The following is a 26061-nucleotide window of genomic DNA, read 5'->3' on the forward strand; positions in this document are numbered from 1 at the left end:
TATTTCACAGAATCACACAATGGTTGGGGTTGGAAGGGACTTTGGAGATCATTAAGTCCAAGCTCCCTTGCTAAGGCAGATTTACCCAGAAGAGGTTGCACAGGATGTGTCCAGGTGGGTTTTGAGTATCTCCTGGGAAGGGGACTACAACCACTCTGGGGGCTGTTCCAGTGACCTGTCACTCCTGCAGCAAAGATTTTCTTCATATTAAGATGGAGTGTCCTGTGTTCTAGTTGGTGCCCATCATCCCTTATTCTGTCACTGGACATGGCTGAAAGGAGTCTGGCCCCATCCTCTTGACACCCCCGTTAAGATCTTTGTATGTATTGATTAGATCCCCTCTCCATCATCTCTTATCCAGATTCCACAGGCCCAGCTCTCTCAGCCTTTGCTCATTAGAGAGATACTCCAGTCCCCTCATCTACTTTGTAGCCCTCCCCTAGACCTTCTCCACTAGCTCCTGGTCTTTCTGGAAGTGGACAACCCAGCATGCCCAGCCACAACACTGAACATGTCACTCTGCATGTGGCCTCACCAGCAGAGATCATCTCCCCTGACCTGCTGGCAGTGCTCTTCCTAATGCATCCCAGGGTGCCATTGGCTTTCTTGGCCAGGAGGGCACACTGCTGGCTCCTGGTTTAATCTGTTGTCCACCAGGAATCACAGGTCCTTCTATGCAGAGCGACTTTTCAGCAGGACAGCATTTAACCTGCACTGGTACTTCCATACACTTCTGTTCTCTGTGACTTTTCAAGAATGATGGAGAGTGGGAGATGGTTTAGCAGTAACATCTGTCAGCTCCCTCAACACTTATGGGTGCATCTCATCAGTATCTATGGATTTCTGAATGTCAAGCTTGACTGAAGGATATCTAATCTGATCTTCCCTTTTCCAGACTTTCACTCTTGCCTCCATGCTCAGAGGTTCCTGAAGTCTGGCTTTAGCAATAAATACTGAGCAAAGAAACCATTCAGAACCTATGCCTTCTCTGTATGCTTTGTCACCAGGGCACCCATGTGATCCAGCACTAAGCCCATGTTTCCCTAGTCTTCCTTTTGCTACTTGTAGCAAAAGGTAGGAAATGTGTAGAAGAGGCCCTTCTTGTCACACTTGACATCTCTTGCTAGATTCCATTTGAAATGGACTTAGCCTTCTTTGTCAAATCCCTGTGTACTCTGACAACATGCCTTTATTCCTCCTAAGTGGCCTGTCCCATTTTCCATATTCCATAAACGTTCTTCTTGTGTTTCAGTTTTGTCAGAAGCTCCTTGCTTATCCATATAGGTCTTGTGATGCTTTAAATCGATTTCTTACTAGTAGGGATGCCTTGGTCCTTAGCTTGGGAGAAATGATGCTTGAGTATTAACCAGCTCCCTTGGACCCCTCTACCTTCTGGAGTCTTAACTCATGGGATTCCCCCAAGTTGGTCTTTGAAGCAGCCAGAGGTAGCTCTCCAAAAGTCCAGGGTTGTAATCCTGCCTATTACCCTGCTAGCTTCATCTTTGGGAGATTATGAATGTCCTTTGAACAGGACAAAAAAATTGTGTTTCCTTCCTTTGGGGAATGCTATCCTTGAAAAATTAGTTCAGTTGGAAAGAAATTAATGAGGGGTGGAATGTAAGGAAATACTAGCTTTGTGCCCAATGTGAGCTAGGTTTGATTCAAATGAGTTTGTTGTTCCTGATAAAGCAGTATTGCTTGCTGTGGTTTATGTTTTATTCCCACTCCATATCTGAAATGGTCTTTATTCCTTCGTGCCAAAGAAGATGCGCCCAAAAGGACTTAGCTTGGTGAGATTAAATTTTAAACATGGTTTTTTCTTAATTATTGTTCAAAGCCCTTTCTTTCATCTGTTTCCAAAGAATTCCTTTTTTTTTTTTTCCTTGAACCTCTTTTACAGCTGTACGTGAGCTTGGATGTATTTTGCATTCATCCTCCATCATAGCTCTGCTTTGACTTAAAGATTATAACAGTAGGAAATATTAGAGGGAAAAAAGCCAAGTGATGCACTTCATGGTCAGTGTTTGGTTTTGTTTTTGCAAGTGAATCAGCTATACTAAGTTATGAAAGATGCTGTAGTCCTGAATTGCTCTCTAAAGGAGCTGTTTTTTCTTCGCTGACTGTAGAGCAACCCTGCAGGAGATCAGTAACTCCCACAGCTACTTCACTTAAGTATCTAGAGTTGAAGAACATGAACTTTTTCCTGCTCTTGTGTATAAGCTCAAAGGATAATGCCTTTATGAAATGTATTATTGTACACCATTTTAGCATGTGGAAGTTGGATGTGGGACTTGTTGACATAGTGTGGTAGAATAAGGGATGCCTCTGTGACCTTGATTTGGTAACAGGAAAATACTACTGTGGCTGGCTGCCAAAGGATGCTGTGGAGTGTACATAACACTTAAATCCTGTCTGAGCTTAATCTTCTTACAGTTTCATAAGAATATGCTGTTTGCACTAGGATACATTAGTTGGTGACAATCAAACAGGAAAATATACTGGTAAAATACTAAATATCTGTATAAAGGGACATCAAACTGGAGATACTTCTCAGTGCCTCATACTCTGTTTTGGTTTTTGATTTGGTATTCACATCGTGATTCCTGTTGAAATTAGTACGAGGCATATATTTGCCTTATACTGAAATCTCCTTATAACCTAATCAAACATACGGCAAAGTATGTGTGAAAGAAAAGTGCTCTCTCTCCCTTTCTCTCTCTCTCTCTCTAAAGAGAAATAAATGGTGCATGATTTGTGTGATTACTCCATTTGGGTCTAATGCTGTAAATTTTACTCCCTCTAATAAAATGTGAATGGTATTATACAGTGTGTAATATTCTTTCTTTGTATTGAATCCAGCTCTACTAAACTTTGAAAGATGAAGGGGGATTATCTGATAGCATTGTTGGAAAAAACAATTCAACAGGGTAATAGAGCTAGCAGATATTAGGCTGCCTGAGATAATTCTGATAGATAAAGTCTGGGTGGCAATCAAATACCCGTAACAACATGAGTCTCTTGTTTGACATAGCTTTTCTATTGATGGGAATCAGTCGCTTGGTGTGAGGACTAGTGGATAGATAAAAGGTATTTAAAAAGAGAGGCTAAATGTAAGTTTGGATGGATTGCTGGAAGTCAACCAGTCGTGGGTAAAAAGTATTAAACTTACGAACAGAACAAATTTTAGCACTGTTCTTTTTCACTCAAATTCTTCAACTTCCCCTCAGAATGAGGAAGCCTAGCTAAATTCCTATATTTTTTGTGTCTGTGCAGTCTAATACTCCTGCTAATGGTTAAATTCAGAATCTGGATTAGTTCAGAAAAATTATTCTTAATGGTTTAGCGCGCTAGCGTTTTCAGATGACAATGGCACCTGCAAGAGAAGTCATTGCATTTTAAGTCCCCTCAGTTCCCAGCAACTGCTCTCATTTCGTACTGGCAAGGCTGCTTATATGTAATTGTGCTTTCTGGGTGCTTGTTACTCCTAAAAATAACCCCAAACAAGACTTAAGGGTAGCCTTAAATAGTGTGTCTCTAGGTATCCTTGCAGGTCTCCTCCCTGAATAAAAGTGTTCCCTTTTTAACAGGCTCCTCCTGACTTCTTCTCTGTATGGTCTTTAATCATGTTAATAGTGCAGAGCCAGGAACATTGCCTGATATAGTGCTCGCTTTAGGTCATTCTGTTAATGGTTAACTGTGTTAACAATTACTTATTGAAGTTTTTGAATAGCTACTTTGATGGTATCAGTTTCCTTCTGTTGCATGGTGGCTAAAATTATGAACTGTGTTATGCAATTATTGCCAGTTTCTGGCAATTAATTTTTATTATAGACCCCAAGCATACCTTGTATGATTGACAGCAGGGAAAGTTTGTGGAGTTTCTTGGAGTCAACTGCTGAGATTTTATGTGCTTGTCTTTGAAGAATGAAGTCTTCAGCAGCTTTCATGAAAGTTCTGAATATCATAATTAGATATCTCTGGCAAAATGTGTGTAATGCTCTCTAGGAATGTTGCTTGCAGATAGGTTGCTTTGCATCAGCATCTTCCCCATGTTAGAATAAGTAAGTCTGTAAGTCTTTTCTGCCTTCCTCTATCATGTCAGTCGTGCATGTACCTCACATCGTTTGCTACTGTGAAATTATTAATGAACATTTCCTTCTGGTTTGCCCAAGGAATGGTGTTGGATGTTTTTGACCTCATAGAGAAAACTGGGCTGATGCTCTGATCTGATAAAAATTATCTGGGCATCCTTTTTGTGTCTTCTCATGAAGTCCTATGGCTCGTATAATTCATTCAAAGTTAAAAAAAAAAAAAAAAAGGTGCTTCCCCATTGACTTTAAGGTTGAGGTAAAAAAGTTAGTTTAGACTGCAGGCTCAGAAACGTGACCTGTTATTGTAGGGAGAGATTTCAATATCTTCTCATTGCCAGAGTCTGGTATAAAGTATAGTAGAGTTCAAGCCTAGTAGCTCTTGCTTCATAGCTGCTATGAAGAAACTGTGCCTCTCGAGCTCATATACTGAAAAGAAATACTTTTTATGAGATGGAAGTTTCCAATTCATAGACTAATTTACCATTCAGAAGATGCTGTGCTGCTTCTGCAAGTTTTAGGGGTGCTAATGAGAAAAAGAGGAGGTTAAAATTTTATGACAAGTAGTCTTTTTGATTATTATGTTTCTTGGTAAGGTATGTTTTTAAATGCAGTTGTTTGAGAAGGTTCATATTTAATTGAACAAGGTTCTTTGCAGGGGAGATTGGACTAGACGACCCTTCAAAAGTCCCTTCCAACCCAAACTATTTTGTGATTCTATAAATCTGTGTAAAGGCTTTTATGTTAAATGACTTCTATTAACACTTTAATGAAAAAATGCCTTTAGATGTGGTATAGCATAAACAGAGTTAATGAAAACAAAAGAGGTGAATAATTATTTGCATCACATTTTGTTAAAACACATTTGGTTCAGCTGAAAGATTCAAATGCAATTAATAAATGGCATACTTGTTTTGAGTAACTGTGGGCTGAGTGTATGTTCTGAAAGTCAGAGGCAGTATTCTTTTACCTTGCTGTTACTCCAGATATTGTAGGATCACTAGGGCTTGCTTTGGTCTGTTATTTTTGAATGATGTGCTTTCTGTGAGTCTTGCAACACAAGCTGGTTGGGCTGGTTTTAATTTGTTCTGGTTTTTGTTGAAGTAAGGGGGAGTGTGTGTCTCCCCTGGCCATCCTCCTGCTCTCTTCCTACATATATTCAACAGTTTGAGTCTACACTGTTATTTTTGTTAAGCACCTGAAGGAGTTTTATGAAAATGGAAATGCTGAAGTGTGGTGAGAGAGAAGAGAGATAATAGAGGGGATTTGGGGAACTAACAAATAGAGATTAAACAGTATTAAGGGCAAGTTACGGATCTTGGATGTGAATTGGAGACTGGGTCAGTGCATGTTATCTTCTTGAATAGGATTTTGTGCCAAGTCCAGACTAGAAATTACATACTGTGGTCAGTCAGGTAGGAAGAAAAGAGACTGAGGTAATGGAGGGAACTGAAATGCCAATAGGAGAAAATCAAGTTTCCTGAAATACAGGAATAGTTAGGAATATTTTGTCACCAGTTTCTTTCCATAACCTTCCCCTCTGCTCTGTGAGATGAGTTTAGACAACAAACAAGCCAGTGTAACAATAACATAAAATTCCATACAACCAAACCACACAAAAAACCAAACCAAAACAAAAGTCCCAAACAAACAAATCCCCCTCCCCCCAAAAAATGCAACTAAAACCAAACTCACAAAAAAACCTCCTGACCCCCTAGACTATTCCAAAGGTATCCAGGACAGTATTTCAGTTTGTCTTCCTAGTGATTTGTGAAGTATCTGTGGATGCACATGCTCCATGAAAGTGAGATTCACATGGATGAGACTAATGAATAATGTCTGTCATTCCAGGTTTAAAAAAAAAAAAAAAACAAACCCAAAATAAAAGAAGCTGTAATTTTCAGAGTCCAAATGGAATTGACTTTGTCCTGGAAAATGGGGCTCAAGTTCTCTCTGGTAGAAGCATATGCAACTGTCATCTGATTCTTAAAATGACTCCTGCATGGTTTCTAACTAAATCAGTATAGAGAAGTTTCTTCTTTTTTCAAAACAGAGCTGAGCAAAGTGAGAAAATTAGGCATTTTTGGTTTGTTCCAGTCATTAAACATCAAGACATCGTTTTCCAGCCAAGAAGCCATTGTATTCTTTTATGCTGGCTGCCAAGAGGCCTGTTCTTACTCTTTCAGGTCAAGTGAGCCACACATTTTAGGTATTTAATAGCAGTTAGGGGAGGTTCCTCCCAGCCTTTTAGATGGTTTTTTGTTTTTTTGTTTTTTTTTTTTTTTAATAAGTTTTTTCCCCATGTAAAGTTGGGAGCAATGTGTGTTAGGCGGGCATCATTTACATGTTGCTAAATACTTAGAAAATGGATATTGGCAGGTTTACAGCAATCATGCTTCATCCCTCCTGGAAGGTGTAGCAGTTTCATTGTATCTGGTTAGTTTATAGGATTCATCTTAAAAACATCTAGGGGCATTGGAACTCCTGATTTGAGTGAACCTGGTTGCCTAGTGCCTTTGTGTTAATAACCCCATGGGCACCTGCAGAGGTGCTGCTGTCCTTCTGTGGTGGCTGTGCACCTTCTCAGCAGGCGCAGTCCCCAGCTGTCCTGCACTGCTTCCCCTGCCTTGCTCTCGGGCAGCTGCTCTGGTTGTGTTATCTCTGTGCCCTTGCACCTGCACACTGTCACTGCAGCAGGGTTTCTCAGGAGGTGTGGACTGCACTGTGGGAATTGCCTCTTTTTTCCCCCCTCTGGGTGTAGCTTGTGGTTTATGGCAGGGGATGCAATAATGTGTGAGCACAGAAGTTAATGACCAGCAGGCACTGACTCAGCAGTTGCCCCGATCAGCATGTGCTCTGCTGAGTGCCAACAGCGCTGTAAGAAGGAATGGCTGAGAGGGCTTGAGCAGCTTCTGGTGAAATGTATATTGTTAGTACAGAATTAGAGAATGGTTGGGGTAGGAAGGGACCTCTGGAGATCACCTAGTCCAACTGTCCCTGCTAAAGCAGGTTCACCTGGAGCAGGTTGCACAAGATCATGTCCAGATGGGTTTTGAATATACCCAGGAAAGGAGACTGTAACCTCTCTGGGCAGCCTGTTTCACTCTTCTGTTACCCTCAAAAAAGCTTTTCCTTATATTCAGATGCACTTTCATGTTTCAGTTTGTGCCTGTTGCCCCTTGTCTTGTTGCTAAGCATCACTGAAAAGATTCTGGCCCCATCCTCTTGACACTGCATTTAAGATATCTGTATGAATTGATAAAATGCCCTCTCAGTCATCTCTTCTCCAAACGACACAGGCCCAACTCTCTTAGCCCTTGCTCATAAGATGGATGCTCCAGTCCCCTCATCATCTTTGTAGCCCTCCACCAGACCCTCCCCAGTAGTTTCTGGTCTTTCTTGGGCTAGGGAGCCCAGAACTGGCTTCACCAGGACAGAGTAAAGGGAGAGGATCACCTCCCTCAACCTGTTGACCACAAGAAAAATATTATGGAGAAGCCACTTGTTAGACTGGAGAGAATCCAGGGGAAGGGCACTCATCTGGGGATCCCTAGCACTTCTCTTTCCAGCTGGCTGCAAGGTAGAGTTCTTTTTTTTCCTCTTTCTTTTTTGTTTTTATTTCTTCCCCAAACCACTTTCACCATTGGAGTTATTTTAGTTATTATATCTACTATTAAATCTTAGTGGATGTGAACCTGTCTCAACATTCTTTGTGCAACTACCAGTTTCCTTTGAACACTTGTGGATTTGCAGCGCCCCATTCTCCCCCATTTTTTTTGCCTGATGTGCTAATTTTCTCATTAAATAATGCAGGTGAGGTTACAGCCAAGATGCATATGTTATATAGAGGGCTGTTTCTATAAATGAAAGCCAGAGGGATAGTCATGACTGTGTGCTCCTCTGGCATGCTGTTTTTAGTAACAGTTCAGTGTTGAAAGAAGGGCTTGGATTGAGTTTAGTAGCAGTGTGCCAACAGCTGATCATCTCTTTGTTTGTTGGGTTTTTTTCTGTAGTGTAGGGGTTTTCTGTCTTTAGAATGACAAGACACTTGTAGTTTTAGTTAAGACTAGAGTATGTTTTAGTCCATTCCAGAGCTGAATAACATTGAGGGGAAAACTGAAATGACAGTGTGGTTTGTTTTTATGAATTATGTATTGTGGAAGATATTACATGGTGTCATACCACTGTAAGCCAAGCGTAATTAGGATGTGAACATGCATGCATCACTAAAATATGCGCCAAGAGCTCAAGATCTGATAATTGTTGTTGATTATTCTTCTTAGTTACCTGTTTCTATTGTAAAATTGTCTGGTTTGCCTCAGAAAATAAATGTCGTTTTAAATTCTTCCAGATTCCTGCTTCAATGTCTTGAGGATCTCGATGCCAATCTACGGAAACTGAATTCACGTTTGTTTGTTATTCGTGGACAGCCAGCAGATGTTTTCCCCAGGCTTTTTAAGGTAAATGCCGCCTTGTAGTTGTTGTTTCTATCCACAAATATGACCAACAAACTAATTGCAGCTAGGAATATTTCTTGTACTGTTTCATTCAGTGTAAGTTATTCATGCCAATACTCATCTATCCTTGCAGTTTCTCATTAAGGTTATTTGTGTTAGTTTTGAATTTTTCTTCTCTAATATACATACCACTGACTGAGCTGAGTTGCTTTGCCACTTTACTGGCTTTTGTTTCTTTCTTTCCAGAAACAGAATTGATTTCAAATGGTTTGCTAAGTGTAGGTACTGTATATTACAACATTTTCCTTTACAGGTTTCCTTTGTAGAACTGAAATAAAATTTGTGCACATGAATCCATGTTCAAAGCCTGACCTGTAAAAGCAATGTTTTATTTAGGCTAAACATCCACTGGTTGCTTTTTGGCCATGAAAGGGGATTTAACAAGCTTTTTTCTAGTAGTAAGATTGTTAAAAGCACAGTGTAACTAAAAAGCAATTTCTGGTCAAAGAAATTTTAGGCTTTTTTGGGAAATGGTCTTACTGAAAAAATGAATGCTGTAAGTGATTGTTACTGATAGTAAGATGTTGTCGATGGATAATAGTGTGTTTAAGGTAGTAATACTATAATAGTACAGTAAAAAAGAGCACTTGGCAAATTGATTTGAGGAGTTTTTCAGAATGATTGAATTGAGGTGACTGAAACAAGCAAGACTGGGGGGGGGGTGTGGCAAAAGGAGATACCCATTTTTCCAAAGAGGTCATGTTCATTATTTTTATTCCCAGGTCTTCAACACTAATCTGAAAACTCAACCCAAACTCACATTTCCATCTTCATTATCGTGCTTTTGTGAAATGCTAACTGGATGATACTTCTACTGGTCTTTCCTTGGTTTCCCCTCAGTGAAGAATTTCCTGGAGGAGTACTGTGCCATTAGCTGCTGTTTGCAGCCCCTCAGATATTCAAGCTTGTTGTATATGTCTGCCAAACTTAGTTTGATTGCATTTAAACAGGAGCAAAGGTCTTCCTTGCCTTCTGAATTTGTGACAAGTCTTCTTAAATACTTTAGTGGCTACTTTGACAGCTCCTTTTTCAGATTTTGCTGTTAGGCTGATCTTTCTATGCCTGGCAGCATTGGATTGCCACATTTTTAGAATATTAATTTCAGTGCTGTGAAGAAAATTAAAATAACTTCTAATAGTGTACAGCAATCAAAAAAAGAACATTCACATCTGTCTATATCTTCTGGTCCCTCAAGTTAGTGTCTTTATCATGTATTGGTTCACTGAGGAGCTTTTCAGGACATCTTCTATGCTCAAACAAGTTACTGAAAGCTCTTGAGGATTTTTTCACTTTTGGCTGAAGCCTGCCTGGAACATGCATCTATGTCTTGTAATTATATCTCACAACTTCTTTTGCCAGAGCAGTAGTTGCACATCAGACACTTGCAGTACAGTGAAGGGCTTATAACTGAACAAAGCTTTTCAGATCATCCCTATTGAATGTCTCGAAGGTGAGCAGTGATCCTGACCCTGAAGAACGAACACGTGGAAAAGATAAGTTCAGTTAAGTCTGGAAAAATAACTTCAGTCAAGTCATTAACTCCTAAGGTAGGAGATAGTGGCAGTTCTGCAGGGCCCTATCAGGGTGTCAGGAGCCCTATCACAGGTGCCAGCAGCTGTGGATTTCCTGGGAATGAACATATCACAGCTGTTTCTTGGTAGGGCTTTCCTTTTCTCAGTCTGAACAATTCCTTCAAAAGGCAGAACGCTGATCTATCTTTATCCTTACAAAAGACCTCAAACACCTTTAAGCTCTTTCAATTCATTTAAGTTTTGGCTTGTTTTTGCCTCATCCTCTTCAATTTGTCCTGGTCTGCTTTCTATCTTTAGCTCTTTGGGCTTGGCTCGTGAAGGAAAATAGAATTGAAACAATCATTAATTTTTTTAATGCATCAGTGTTGCTGAAATGGTTCAGCAGTATGAGTATGTACAAAATGATCTGTGTCCATGATTCTTCTAATTGCCTGGCTCATGCTGATGTGTTCTGGGTGTATTCACATTGCACAGCAGTTGTCTCAGAGTTTCTTGACTCTCTTAGGGACGTGACTCTGTGTCTTGGACACATTTTTTTTTATGGTCTTCTTTGCAAAAAGCCAGAGGAAAGAAGGGTTTAGAAAATTTTCTGCTGCAATTCGTCAGACAGTGGTTTTATGTTATGAAGCATTATGAAATGGGAAGTAAATGTTACATGATGGTGTAGGAGGTTTCTTGAGGATTCAAGGCCTGCCGGGTTAGTCTTGGCAGGCTTAAGGATGGTGGGATCCCAGCCTTGTTTCAAAGAGCAAGCACTCCTTGGAATCATCTGTGCTTAGGGCTGGGCTTCATCTAGGAGAGAGGTGTAGTTCAGAAGTGAAATAGCACCCCAGGTGTTTAGCATTGAGTGCCCTTGTCTCTGGTGTAAATCTAATTCTCTGAAATACTACGGTATATTAAATCAAGTCATTAAGATTCTGAGGGATTAGAAAGGTATTTGAGTTTGGCATGATGACTTTCTAGGATCATCTTGTGCCTATTTCACCTTTCCAATTTCCTGCTGTTGCAGAAGCCTTAGCCATTATTGATCCCTTTGTTCCTTTCCTTTTCCTCACCTGTGACTGTTGGCCTTGGTAACAGAATCTGTGACATAAAGAATATTAGACTTCAAGGCATAAGGCATTCTCTTTGTAGAGGACAGCCTTTTTTCTTTTTTTAAAAGTTAATTTCAAATCTTTACATTTAGAGATTGTCTGAGTGAGGAGAAGGGATTTGGAAAAGGTAAAGAAAGTGTTTGGTGATAGGGTGGGGCAGTATTTCCACCCCCCTCCCTTGAAACTTCGGTTCTGCTGCTAAAGCTGACAGGCATATTTAAAAAGCTTTTCTGCTGAGCAAGGTACTGCTGCTGATCCATGTTCAGAAGACAGCCTTTGTCATATTCCCCTTCTGTTGAGTCTCTTAAGTTATGTGGATCCTAAAGTTAGAGATGTGGTTTCAAAATTTACATGGAAATTGTTCCATTACAGTGAGCGCTTACAGTAATAGGACAGGCTTTTTTATGCCTGATAGCTACTTAGATGCCAAAAAGTTGGACTTTATTTTTGTAATTCTGGGTGCCTAATGTATTTTGGATCTTTCTGTATCTCTGATAACTATCCACAGGTAATAGCTGGAGGTCCATTCTGCCCCTGTCCTTCCAGTTCTCCTTTCCCTGAGCCTCAGTCATGCAGTTGGAGTTGCTAAAGGACCACACTTTTGGTTTGTGTTGTAGGAATGGAACATTGCAAAACTTTCTATTGAATATGATTCTGAACCATTTGGGAAGGAAAGAGATGCAGCTATCAAGAAGCTGGCTAGTGAAGCTGGAGTGGAGGTCATTGTTCGGATTTCGCATACGTTGTATGACCTAGACAAGTAAGTTACCATTTACCTTGGATTTTAAAAAAGGAGGAAAAAAAGCCCCTTAGAATTTTATGTAGTATTTATTTATGTATTGTGGGCTGCCTTCCACACGAAACAGTTCATAGTTTTGAAAACTACACATTTGTTTTATGTTTCACTTTTATCCATCCATCCAAATTTTATTACATACTGAGTAGAACTTTTAAACTCCAAAAAATGATATGTAACCGTTTCTGAAATGCAGTTTTGATTTGGAGTTCTTTTGAAACTAATGTTCATGTTGATTAGCTGCCATTTATAATTTAGTTACTCAAACATGCCTGTAACTTTTCCCAAATCACATCTGGTTTTGTTTAGTTGTTTGGTTTGTCTTTATTTCACTTTCTGTACACAAGCTGTGAGAAAAACTGTTTCCTACCAATTATCTATTCAATAAGAAATTAGGGATTTTTTGCTATCCCTGTGTTGCCTTAGTTAATGTCTTGTTTATATTTTTCCACAGATCTATTTAGTGGATTAGTGTTAATTCCCTATTACAGAAGCATAATCCACAAACTAGTTACAAGTATAACTTGTCTTCTCTTACATTAAAGTGATTCATTGTGGTAGCTGCCCATTTTATTCTGTTATAAGCTGATGTATAAGATAATGTTAGACACATGGGAGGGCAGTGAAATTGGAAGTATTTACTTTTTGAAACCAATAGCTGACTTTTTTTAACCTCAAATTGAAAATTCATTTTTTCCCCTCCCACTCAAACACCTCGCTAAATAAGCATTTGGTTCCATCTATCACTTTTTAAACTTTTCTTTGAAGTTTTCTTTTTTCTCCAAGACATCACATATATTTGAAATGGCAATTCAAAAATGAAACTGTGCTTTTACAGCAGTCAGTGTGTATAAGTTACATGTTAATTTCTCCCAACATTGAGACAGTTTTAATATCGACTACTGTTCTCAGTGCCAGAAGGTGAAAGTGAATTTCTTTGAATGTAAATACCATGGCCTTGGACGTGACTTGGATACTTCTGTATGGAGCTGGGATCTCTGTCTGCTTTACTGATCTGTTCTCTTCTTTGCCTTGAACTGTCTGCCTTCATTATATCCTTGTTCATGAGGGAATTTCTGTAGCCCAGGAATGAAAAAAATTGACTTAGTTATAAACAGTTAATTTTTATGTCTCCCTAGTGGGGAAAGAAGGATGGTATATTTAAGTTCTAACTGTTTGGATTACCATGTATATTTGGGATTCTATGTAAGATGGAGGGAGGTAAGAAGATATTTGTGTATATGTGTAGGTGTGTATATTTGATAAGAAAAACTGTTAAATAATATTGTCTGGCATGCTTCTCTTCTTTTTTTTTTTTTTTTTTTTTTTTTTTTAATATAGAATAATAGAATTAAATGGAGGACAGCCTCCTCTTACGTATAAGCGATTTCAGACCCTAATCAGTAGAATGGAACCCCTGGAGATGCCTGTGGAGACTATTACCCCAGAAGTAATGAAAAAATGTACTACTCCAGTTTCTGATGACCACGATGAGAAATATGGCGTGCCATCACTTGAAGAGCTGGGTATGTTCTGAGATTGCTTTGACATTTTGAAACAAATAAGATGTAATCTACCACTAACAGTACAATACTTAAAACAAGTGAGGTCCCGCTAATGGTTAATTGTTAACCTGATGCAATTATGGCATACGAAAGGAACCAAAAAAGATAATCAACTCTGTAAATTTTGGTTGTTTTCTGGTAAATGAGAGCTCAGGTCAAACTATACTAAGTACTGTTTGGCATTTTGTAATACAGCATAGCCGATTTCCCAGGGTACCAAATAATCATTAAGGTACTAATTAATAGTCTTTGATGCTTCATTTTGTATTAAATACACTTTGTATCTTTGTGCTTCAGGTGATAAATCTGTCGTTTAACAAACTAGTTTAAAAAAAACCCCTCTTTTCTTGATATACCAAAAAAAACCAGTAATAAGACAGTTAATTACTTTAGAAGGTTCTGGGGGGAAAGAAGTCTTACGTTTCTGTAAATGTGATTTTAAGGAATAGTATCAGCTATTGTCCTGTAAATCTCCTCATCTCTTTCCTGTTCCCCCACACATCCCAAAATATAAGCAGATGTGCTATGACCTCCAAATTGCTAACTAAAGGGTCTGGGTGGATTTTGGTTAACATGTGACTGTCCTGTCTAGTCCATTTGAGCTCTCACAAAAGAGACCTTGTGTTTTAAAGCCTTTATAAGAAGAAATGATCTCACTATGCAGTGGTTAAACTATAGGCAGACATGTTCTCCCATGCATCTGGTGAGGAATTTTGGGGCAGGTGGGAGGGTGTGAAAAAAAATCTGATTACCTTCTTTTTATCTTTTTTTGTGGCTCATGTACGCATTTATCATCGAATTAACTATCTCTGTAATTTAAGTCAAGGTCAGTGATATCTAGGAATGTTCTGAAGATGGCACTCACACTTGGTGGAAAAGTTTTTAGGCATTCTGTAAATTACAAAAGCAATTGTTCCTTGCTAGTAGCAATTTTAGAAAAAAAAAAGTTATGGTTTCAGGATAGCCTGCATATTGCCGATTTGGAAAATGATAGAGGGGTCACCTCATGCAAAAAAACCCCCAGAAGAATTGGGACTGAAGTAAGAGCATTCAGCATCTAAAATTTGTAATGTATATTAATATAAATGTAAAAGGAAAAACTTGAGTTTTGCTGCAAGTTAGAGGTACTGGATATACTTTGAGAAGACTTGGTTGCATACTGTTTTAAAACACACCTTTTCACGTGTCCAACTTAGGGTTTTTCTCAGTAGTAGAGATGCATTTGTCAAGTATCAATATGCTGTGATTTTGTTGCCTCACAGTATAAGCAAACAAGCAATTTCCATGTTCCAATTTGTCTTTCAGGTTTTGACACAGATGGTCTGCCTTCTGCAGTATGGCCAGGGGGAGAAACTGAAGCTCTCACACGATTAGAAAGACATTTAGAACGAAAGGTATGTTTCAGATCACTGCAAGTCTGACATATCTGGGAAACATAGTCTTTGCTGTGAAACCTAAAGGAATTTGGGCAAATTGTGTTAAAAAAAAATCAAACCTACAAACTTGAATGCAAGGCCTCAATGATATAAGTCAGTAGGTTTTTTTTTTAAGATGATAATAGATTATCTTTAATATGAATTTTAGAGACAGTCTGTTTTGCTCTTCTGTACTAAAAAATATTAAATTTATTTTTGAAATAATTTTATTTGAAGCATACATTTTATAACTTTGAAGGGAAATTCCTCTGACAACTAATGTATTGCAGTTGTCTAGGTTTCCAGTGTAATTAAAAGAAAGGCACAGATAGTTCTGGAAGACAGTCCATGCCTTCTGCATTGAGTTGAATTATCTTCTAGAGGTTCTGCTGATTCAAAAGGAGCGCCTGTGTATCATAGGTGACCTGACCATCTGTCCACTGCTTGGATTCGTTTACACACAGTTTGTGATTGTCCCTTTCTAAGTTGCTATGTAGCCTCTAGTCTGATTTTGCTGTGTGGGTTTTGTTTTGTTTTTTTTAAGGCTTGGGTAGCAAACTTTGAAAGACCACGAATGAATGCAAATTCCCTTCTGGCAAGCCCTACGGGGCTTAGTCCCTACCTCCGCTTTGGCTGTTTGTCCTGTCGGCTCTTTTATTTCAAGTTAACGGATCTGTACAAAAAGGTAGGACTTCTGTGTTGTCAGATACATATTGTTTGATGCCATGGCTTTCCCCTACTTCTCCTAATAAAATGTTTTTCTTTAATGATGATCTTCAGGTAAAAAAGAACAGCTCCCCTCCCCTCTCCCTCTATGGCCAGCTGTTATGGCGTGAATTTTTCTACACAGCGGCGACTAACAATCCACGGTTTGATAAAATGGAGGGGAATCCTATCTGTGTTCAAATTCCATGGGATAAGAATCCTGAGGCTTTGGCCAAATGGGCAGAAGGCAGGACAGGTTTTCCTTGGATTGATGCAATTATGACACAACTTCGTCAGGAAGGTTGGATTCACCATTTAGCCCGGCATGCTGTAGCATGCTTTTTGACTCGAGGTGACCTTTGGATTAGCTGGGAAGAAGGAATGAAGGTACTGTTTCTTATTCTTGAATTTCATAAAAGTGCCTGTTAAAGTTTCAGATAGTCATTCTAGAATTGTTACTGTGTGGTGTAAGTTGAATTTTAAACCTTAAGTTGTGGGCAAAACTAAATTGGTTCTGATAAACCAGGCATGCTGAAGTTTTACCTCTTGAATGTCCCCGTTTATTGGAATGTTAAGAGTGTTTCTTGCAGTCAGAATAGGTCTGAAATTCTTTTAAATTTGAGAATTCTTCCTAAATCTTGACAAATAAACATGGAGAACAATTGTAATTTAGATTTTTATTTTTTCCAATCATTCTGTGTGTGAACAATTCCTGTTCATATCTTTCATCTGCTTCCCTGCAAAGGGGAAGTACTATGAGAATTAAAGAGAGGAAACGAAAAGCTGAGAATGTCCTTTCAGCGATTTCTGTCACTTTGCCCAGTGTTAGAATTGCGACTAAAGGCAACGTGATCTGGCTGAAGGCTCAATGCAGTTAATTTTATGCAAGTATGAGGTGCTGAAGTTCACATCTAAGATGTCAGGTTTTTGAAGAAAAAAATGGAATCATTTATTCTCACTAATTAAGCCTTTGAATCAATTTTACATTTTTAGAAGCGTAGCATAACTTTTACTGAGCAATAACAATCTATGAAAAATTGAGAATCAGACAATTTTATTTTTGAAATCTAAAAAAAGTTAATTGCCATCAGGGTTTTAACCTTATATTTCTGTATGTATATAATCATAGGAAATTTCCTTTCTTAACAAATCAGTTGTAAATAAACACCTTTCAATTAAAAAAAAATTTGGTTACTTCTGCAGTTCACAAATACAGACATTGAATATGTGCATACATAGGTAACTCAGTATTTTACAGATAAATTACTCTGTACATTACAGATACATGGCAGTTTGTTCTTACTTTTGCAATAATACAGGTATATGAAAGCCCCAGACTTGTGCAGTGGGACGATGTTCAACTCAAGTTTCCATAGCTAGCAGAAGTTAATCTGGCCTTCTACGTGGTGTTATTTCCAAAGTCTTACTACATGGCAGCATCTAGTGGAACAACTGTGTGCTAACACACTTCATGTCTAAAGATCTTGTTGCATTATGGGTCACTATCTATTTGAAACGTTTTTTGAAAGCATTTTAACATAAATCCTATTTCTTCAAAGCAAATTTTTTTGCAAGTAGTTGCAGATATTTAGTAAAAGATACTTTTGTAACACACAGTGTATGCTGTGGAATGAATGCTTTATTGAGAATAAGGAGAGAGATCACTGTTTAGTGGTATTACCTTATTTAGACCTTGAATAGGAGTAATATTAGTTAAAGTTGGGTGGCAGTACTATGATGTTGAGTTTTTAGTGCGTTAGCACGAAGAAACCTGGTTGCTCTTGAACATCTAGAAATTATGTAAGTTTGAAAAAAAAAACCCAGAACTTGCAAAAATATGTATTAAATAAGTATCTGTTCTTAAAACTACTTCTAGGTGCACTCTTTTTATAAAAAGTCCTTTAGCGTTGTCCTTCACAGAATGAGGCTTTGCTCTGTTTTTTGTCAGCCTGCATTGCTAGTGATCTGACTGAGCAGATAAACTTCCTTTTGTACAAGTTAGTACTGTCTGTGTTGAAGATGAAAAAATAATCGGTGCTAGAAGCTTGAATGTTTCACAGCTACTGGGCTCCAACTTTCTCATGTTTTGTTGTTTTAGAGTTTTTTTTTTAAATATAATAGGGGTAGCAAATTAGAATTAAAGTGTTTGGAAGTTTTTGTTTGTTTGTTTTTTGTTTGGGTTTTTGTTTGTTGGTGGTTTTTGTTTGGTTGTTTTGTTTTGGTTTTGGGTTTTTTTGGTTTTCAGACCAGAATTCGTTATCTATCACACCATCCTTCAGTGTTCTTGGTTGTTCATAATGCCTCCAGGAATCCGAGTGTGTTCTCAAAACTGTGACTTGCTAGATTAACTATTAGCCTTCAAGAGCACAACTTCTGCATGTCTGTGCTGCCCTGAAACTCGTGAATTCTACTCTTGGGATTCCTCACATAGTGAAAAGTGCTGTGCAAGTTGAGGTATTCAGACCAGCAATTTGAGTTCAAAATGTACTTTGTATGCTCCCTGGAAGTTTGCAAAGCTTACTCAACTGTGATGTGATGAAGCAATTCTTCTGAAAACAGCAGATGCCACTTGGAAGCCACGAGGCTTCAGCCGTCCTTTGGGGATTTATTTTTCAAGGATGTGTTTATCTAAAAGTGTGTAGCCTCCTGAGATGTTTACAAGTTTGTTTACAGGATAAAAGCCTGGTTTTGATTTTCTTTTGTTCTTGAGTTTGGCATTAAGGCATTTGCAGTTCCATACTGAGCATTCTGTGAATGCTGCCAGGTAAGAAAGAGCTTAAATCAGAAACTCAGGAACTAATCTTGCGAAGGTAGGTGTCTTGAACGTGTGCCATGCCCAGACTAACTTGTTGCACTGATTTCTTAAGGTCTTTGAAGAGCTGTTACTTGATGCAGATTGGAGCGTGAACGCTGGAAGCTGGATGTGGCTATCCTGTAGTTCCTTCTTTCAGCAGTTTTTTCACTGCTACTGCCCGGTGGGTTTTGGCAGAAGAACTGACCCAAATGGGGATTATATCAGGTAACTCACAATCCAGAAATGGCAATGATTGATTCATGAGTTGCTTAAACTATCAAGCAGCTTTATACTTAACATGACCTTTTTACCTTGTTGTTATTTTTTTAAAGACGTTATTTACCAGTACTTAGAGGTTTCCCTGCAAAATACATCTATGATCCTTGGAATGCCCCAGAGAGCATCCAGAAGGCTGCAAAATGTATTATAGGTGTTAATTATCCCAAACCAATGGTAAACCATGCAGAGGCAAGCCGTCTGAATATTGAGAGGATGAAACAGATCTACCAGCAGCTTTCACGATACAGAGGACTGGGTATGGTTATAGATTATTTGCTTTATTTATTTCTTTTAAACTTCTCTCACCTTCTAGCAATAAAATATTTAGTCTCATAGCAATGTGAGTCAGGTCTAAGCTCAGGGTGGTGGCCGGGGTTTGTATCCAAGTAAATACATAACTGAGAAAGGGAAGAGTTTGAGGGGAATGCCTCTCCAAATATTGCCTGGATTTTTTTTTTCTATGGGTCTTTGGAAATGCTTTTGTTAAGCTGGGCCTTTTGTGCATTCTGATAAACTTTCGTACAGTTAAGTTTTAGTACCAGTGATTAGAAATTTAGTATGATTCGTAACTTCAGTGATACTGCATTTGCATATGCAAGTGCTGTTGCAGAAGTAGGCACCAACCCAGTCCCTGGTAGATTCTTCCCCTTTGCTCTGAGAGGTAAACCAGGTGCATTGTACTGCTCAGGAAGATGTGAGCAGCCAGTATGTTCAGATACTGGGTATTGAATCAGCATTTGTTGCACTTAAACTCAACATATTAGACATGTGTTACTAAGGACAATTGGAAAAGTTAACCGGAATATGATGTAGAAAAATTTAAGTTAAGTAAATGTGAACTAAAATTATTTAGCAAGAAACAGAAGCAGGCACGACGGAGAGGTGTTCTGCTGTCATAAAAGTAAGCCACTCAAGGTGAGGGTGGAGAATTGGCTATCACAAGGAAAACAGAATGCTGCACTTGATTTTTTTTTTTCTTGTTATCTTTCTTATATATTTTGCTTTGTTTTTTAGGTCTTCTTGCAACTGTGCCTTCTAATCCAAATGGAAATGGAAATGGTGGCCTGATGGGCTATTCACCAGGAGAAAGCATTTCTGGTTGTGGTAGTACAGGAGGTCAGTCAAATTCTTTCAATACATATAATTATTGGGACTGAACTACATGGACTTTTACAATACCCTTGCCATTTTTTAAGAAAGAACTGCTTTCGTAAGATAATTTTGAGCGCAAGTCACAAATATTTTTTAATTTATTCACTGTTAGATAGTATTTGTATGTAGACATCATTAAATCATTTTTTAAATCTCAAATATGCAAATATTTTTCACCTGTGTTTTTCCCCCTCCAAAAATTACTCATTAGCTAGTATCAAACAATTTTATTTCAAAAGCATTTGAATATGATTTTCTCCTAGAAGTGTATAAGCATCCTGATATTTATAATAAGGAGTGGCTTGTGAACGTTCAAGTGAGAATTATTAACTTGTAAAGTTTTCTAATGCTGGCATTAGATTGCTTACTGGAGTTTATTTCTACGAAGAAGAAATAAGAACAGTATTAAGATTGTATTAACCCATTGTGTATCTTAAATACTATGTAAACGTTAGACTCTTCAATGTAAAGTATACAGCAGAACTGGAAATCTACTGGTTTTATGTTCTTCGTAGGCTTTAGTCAAGGTTAGAAGCAGATGGTGGAGGAAGATGGACCTTACTGTTCTTAGCCAGTACAGCTCTTCTAAAGATTTAAAATACAAACTCTGTAAAGCTGGGTGCTTGAGCTTTTATTTCTTATAAGTTTAGCATGTGTGTAAGACAAGAAGGGTTTATTTTTAAAAAATGAACATTATGTGCACTCTTTTCTCTTTAAAATGCATTTAGGTATACGTGTTCTTACACTTTTCATATTAGAAATGTATTCCTTTTGTAGGAGGTTCAGTAAATTTGGAAAGACAAAAACTGTTAGAGCTTTGGACCTGTAATGAGGTGGTTTCAAAAAAATAAAGTTTAAAAGCCATAATAAAAAGCCTATCTCTTGAAGAGGGGGGTAAACTCCCCACTTTTTAAATCCCAGAAGTGGAGTTGTACCTTCTATTTTGTTTAAGTCTTCTCCCTGCCTCTCCAGGAGCTCAGCTGGGAACTGGTGATGGTCATTCTGTTGTTCAGTCATGTGCCCTGGGAGACTCTCATACAGGAACAAGTGGAATTCAGCAGCAAGGTATTGTGGCAGTGGCTGTCTGTAGAGGATCTCCAAATCCTTGCAACTATGGAAAACCAGACAAAACATCAAAGTAGCATGGATAGATTTTGGGTGACAGCGGCTGTCTACAACATGAACTGACCTTGTTTCTGTTCTTGAAACATAGAAATTATTTCTTAGCGTAAACTTGCTTGTCTTGTCATTTTTATCTCTAAAGTGCTCATCTAGATCAGTATTTGTATTTTGTGAGTGGGAGGGATCAAAAGTGTGACTAAATAAATTAATAAACATTATCCTAGGCTACTTTAAAAGAAGCTGAAAACCAGAAGTTCACTGTGTGTATTGGATAGCAAAATTTGTATGATATCTTTTCCCTGATTTCACTACCACTCTTTCCATATATTATTAATTTCCACAGCTTTTTGTGGATAGTCTCTTATTGTGGAAGCAGGTATTTGTTACTTTATCTATACACAACCTTAAGCTGTGGTTTGTGATAAATCCAAGTTGCAACGAAATTTAACCCAACTGTTTGTTTCTTTGCAGTCTTAACAGAGGTGATGTGTTTACTGATCAGGAAAGGCTGTTACCTGTGTTTTGTTTAAGCACCCAGAACTTAACCTGAACACCACAACTGTTCAGAACCAGAAACCTTGCAACTGTTTCTGCTGATTACACTATTCATGCAGAACACACAGTTTCAAGGTTGCCAGTAGATAGTTTACATGAACCAGAAGAAAGTTCTCGTCTTTCTTTTAAGTTACTTGCTTTTTTTTTGTTTTTCCACAACTAAGTTATGCCAGGGATTCATTAGCATTGCTAAAACAAAATAATAAAAAGGATAAGGAGACTTGGTAGACGTAATGTTAAAATTTATAGCAACTTAATGTTTGGATATACAAGCATTCTGCTTGTTGCAAATATAATGCATAAATATGTAGGCACTAAATGTTGTTCACTCTGCAGATATAAGTGCATATATGCTTAACTGCTGTAGACTAGCATGAGGCTTCTTTTTCTTTTGCATAAGAGCTCCTCTGCATTCAGGATAGTTTCTGGCAGGATTTTTCTTGATTATGGAAAATAAATCAATTTGCTCCTTTTTGTTGTCGTAAAGAACATAATTTTACACTTGCTTGAAGCTCTAAATTTTATGTAGTATAATAAATATCTACTGTATCTGAACAGGTTACTGTCAAGCAAGTAGTATCTTACACTATGCTCATGGAGACAATCAGCAATCACACTTATTGCAAGCAGGTAATTTAAACATCAACAAAAAAAAACCAAACCAAAACCAAACACTTTTCTTGGATGTATAAGGGTGCAATAGAGTCTTAATGTAAACACTGATTTTAAATTATCAGGAAGAACGGCCCTTGGTACTGGCATTAGTGCAGGGAAACGCCCAAATCCAGAAGAAGAAACTCAGAGCGTTGGACCAAAAGTCCAGCGACAGAGCACAAATTAAACTGGTAAGATCTGAGGCACCTTAAAGTTATCAAAGTTCTGTACAAATTTTGTGTCTGTGATAACATTCATGTCACTGCAATGCAAAGGATCCTAAACTGTTGCTGTGAATATTTCTTTTCTGGGGACTCTACAAACAGACAGAATGAAATCCTAGCTCTCTCTAAGAGTTTTTGAAGTATGCCAAAAGGAAGAGGTTGCAAAAATAGAGCCAGACTGAAGATTATCAGACACAGATCCAGGTGTTAACGAACGGAAGATGGATAAACTGTGGTTTTAATGCAGAGCTGCTTAAGTAGCTTCAGTTACTCTCTGCTCCCACATCTCACCTTAAGTTGTGCCAGTAGCATTGTTTGTGTGAATGTATGGTGACCTGGATCAGGAGACTAAGACAACTTAAGAGGTAGAGCTCAGGGCCTGGATTAGTTTAGATATGTAAGTGGACTAAGCAGAGAGATACTGCCAAAAACCTGCAAAATGCTGATGTGGTTCTTGAGTGTGAAGATGTAGGGACAAATAAGATTTGAAGATGTGAGCCTTTGTCATTGTTCTGTAATTGAAGCAGGTTATTCAGACTGCCCAAGTTTGTCAAGCTGTGGTGAAAAAGACTTGAATTTGGAGAAGGCATTGTAGATGGGTGCACACAAATAGGTGTGAAAATGTGGAGAGAGAAGCAGAAAACTGGAGAAGGAGTTTTTTATGTGTAAAATCATCAACATAGAGAAGATAAGTCGATTGTGGTTTTTGGATTAAGTTGGGAACACGATAGAGGAAAGAGAAGGCCAAAATTGCTATACCTCTTCCCCCAGTAAGCTTGATTTGAGAGGAACAAGGAAGATGACCTGAAAATAATTAGGACTAAATTAAAGAGTAATTACTAAGGAGGAAAGCCAAATAATGGAGGACTGCCTGAAATAAGAGGGGACAGGATTTCAGGGCTGGGAGTGCAGCTGCAAAGGTTAAAGGTGATTGAGATGTTTTAAAAAACCAAAGTGGAGCATTGGTCATTATGAAATGAAGAATGAGTAAGAATAGCACAACAATTGAGATAATAGCACATGGAGAGACACTGTTGGAACTGGAAAACAGGGATTCCATACAACAAGTGTAGGAGATACATTCATCATCTCTAGAGATAAAAAGGGAAATTCAGTCTACTTCATTTGGTTTTGACAGCAAGATGTAATTTTGCTTGTTATACAGTGGCAGCACTTTGTCAAAGTTACTGCGGTGCATTAGGAACAATTGTGTCGTACTGATTTGATTCCGTGCAGAACCACAGCATTGTTTCCATAATGCTGTCAATTGAGGAAGTGAGCTGAGACCTTAGTGAGTGATCCATCTGCTATTTTCTCACATACTGGAAGCCCTGTAAACTGCTTCTGTGTTCTCAAACTGATTTCTGTTATTTGGATGGGCCGGAGTAGAACATAATTCCAAGAGAGTCTGTGTTTCAGTAGCTGTCTAATCCTTAGTATGTGTAGATTCATTCAGCATCCATGTTTTGTATTGCAGAATTCCTTAGGTGCTCGTGTCTGTGTAGAAGAAGTACCTGCAGAGCGAACGTCTGGTTCCTGTCTAAGCTCTTTTTCAATTGAGAGACAGGTTGGAGGGGTTTTTAGTTTGGCAGAGAAGATGATTTTGTTAGGGGTGTTCAAAGTACTCTGCAAAAGCATTATAGTCAATACAAACATCAGCCAAGATCATACTCAAAAACACTGCTGGCAAAAGGTTGTGCACTTCTGAATAGCACTAAAGTACAGAGGCTTTTGTTGGGTTTCTCTTATTTTGTTTCCTTCTCCTTTTAGCCTCTAAGGTGAGAAATAAGAATTCTGAGTATTTGGGTCAATACAGATTGGGACAGGGCTTCCTGCATTGAGAAGGGGGGAAACAATGCTGGTCCCTTGAATGACTTCTGTCTTCAAACACATCAAACTGCTTAAGAATATTTTTTTTCTTTTTTTCTTGCAGCTTGATTGGAAGAGAAGTTTGCCACTCTAAGAACACATGGGACAAAATTCCTGCAACTCTTTATTGGAATTAAAGTGTTGTGAGAGTTCATGTTCTAAAATTACATACTTTTTCATAAATTATTTTCAATTGTTCTCAGTTGTTAAAAACAAGTCCAATTTTTGGAATGCATTATTTCTAACTGGCATTTCTATGGTTTTTAACTTTTTAATGACTCTTTCACAAAGGGCAAATTGAGTTTTGTATATAAAGTATTTGGTGAAGAATTTGCTAACTTATTGTAAATATAAATATTCATGATTAGTGATAGGCCCATCAATATATTTTTGATAATCTTTCATGTATATGGTCGTAGGAAAAGCTATAAGTGCTGTTCTGAAAAACAAATGAAAATAGAAAGTTTGGAAGTTTTTAAATTGTTATTATTTTTAGATTCCATACTTGAGCTCTGTATGATCAACTTCATATTTTCATAATGTAAGTGGTCAGGACTGTGTTTAATCAAATACAGTAGAGTTGTAACCATAGTTAATCACATCTGTATATAAAACACATGCCAATTTTAGTCGAGTTGTAAGATTTTCATGTATATGTCCAGTCCTTGTATTTCTCAGTTGCCTTGTTCAGTAATGACATACCTTGTTAATAAAAGGAAATTGTATATATAGATACATGTGTTTCTTGTGTGCTCTATTGCTCCAGCTTAAATTTCCAAACAGAACTGTTTCAGGAAGGAGGAGAAATACTCTCTTTAAACTGAATCTGGAAGTCACAATGAACTATATTACCTTTTACTTCCAATTTTCATAACACTGAAGCAAAACAATATTCAAATTATCCAGTCCTTTTCCTTGAAACTGCATGTGTGTCTTCTGACCATTAACTGTTTTTCACTGATGTATTTATTAAGTGTTTCTTCACAATCGAGGTGTTTGGGTTGGTTTTTTCCCCTGCTATAAGTACAATGTCCTTGATAGCTCCGAAGTCTTTCCTGCAACCCATTTAATTTGCTGCTTTTTGAGGATGTTGATTTCAGACTTGCTTGAATGCTCCAGTCAATACTGTCTCAAATGCTTAGAGAAGTTTTGTCTAAGTGTTTTCTCAGACCATTAAGATCTCTGAAGAAGCAGTATGAATCTGCATATGACTAGGTTAGTTTCCTACTTGAATGGGTGCCCAAATTAAAATCCTAGAATATCCTGAGTTGGAAGGGACCCAGAAGAGTCGCCGAATCCAACTTCTGGCCCTGCACAGCACCATCCCCAAGAATCTCAGGCACCATGTACCTGAGAGCGTTGTCCAAACGCTTCTCGAAGTCTCTCAGGCTTGGTGCTGTGACTACATCCCTGAGGATGTAGTTCCAGTGCCCAACCATCCTCTGGTGAAGAACCTTTTCTGGATAGCCAACATAAACCTCTCCTGAAACGACTTCAGGCCAGTCTCCCAGGTTCTGTCACTGGTGACCACAGAGAAGAGATGAGTGCCTACCCCTCCTCTTCCCCTCATGAGGAAGTTGCAGACTGCAATGACATCTCATCTGTCTCCTCCAGGCTGAACAGACCAAGTGCCCTCAGCTGCTCCTCATACAGCTTCCCCTCAAGGCCCCTCACCATCCTTGCTGCCCTCCTTTGGGCTG

The 26061-nt window shown here is 38.3% G+C and overlaps 1 protein-coding gene across 2 annotated transcripts in view; it reads left to right on the forward strand.

Annotated features, from left to right (window-relative positions):
• CRY1 (cryptochrome circadian regulator 1) overlaps positions 1–25092 on the forward strand; it is a 39720-nt gene extending 14628 nt beyond the window's left edge. The window contains exons 2-14 of one of the 2 annotated variants that reach the window (XM_066183980.1): positions 8440–8548; positions 11849–11991; positions 13369–13553; positions 14898–14986; positions 15552–15692; positions 15788–16099; positions 18580–18731; positions 18839–19041; positions 19800–19901; positions 20910–21002; positions 22173–22244; positions 22352–22459; positions 24426–25092. In XM_066183980.1, coding sequence (XP_066040077.1) covers positions 8440–8548; positions 11849–11991; positions 13369–13553; positions 14898–14986; positions 15552–15692; positions 15788–16099; positions 18580–18731; positions 18839–19041; positions 19800–19901; positions 20910–21002; positions 22173–22244; positions 22352–22455 — 1705 coding nt within the window. In that variant the 3' untranslated portion in view covers positions 22456–22459; positions 24426–25092. The remainder of the gene's footprint in view (positions 1–8439; positions 8549–11848; positions 11992–13368; positions 13554–14897; positions 14987–15551; positions 15693–15787; positions 16100–18579; positions 18732–18838; positions 19042–19799; positions 19902–20909; positions 21003–22172; positions 22245–22351; positions 22460–24425) is intronic. The other variant, XM_066183981.1, reaches the window with a different exon arrangement.
• The last annotated feature ends 969 nt before the right edge of the window (positions 25093–26061 follow it).

Source organism: Chamaea fasciata, unplaced genomic scaffold (assembly GCF_029207755.1).
Source record: "Chamaea fasciata isolate MVZ Bird 193981 ecotype frontalis unplaced genomic scaffold, bChaFas1.0.hap1 SCAF_5, whole genome shotgun sequence".
Taxonomy (NCBI): Eukaryota; Metazoa; Chordata; class Aves; order Passeriformes; family Sylviidae; genus Chamaea; species Chamaea fasciata.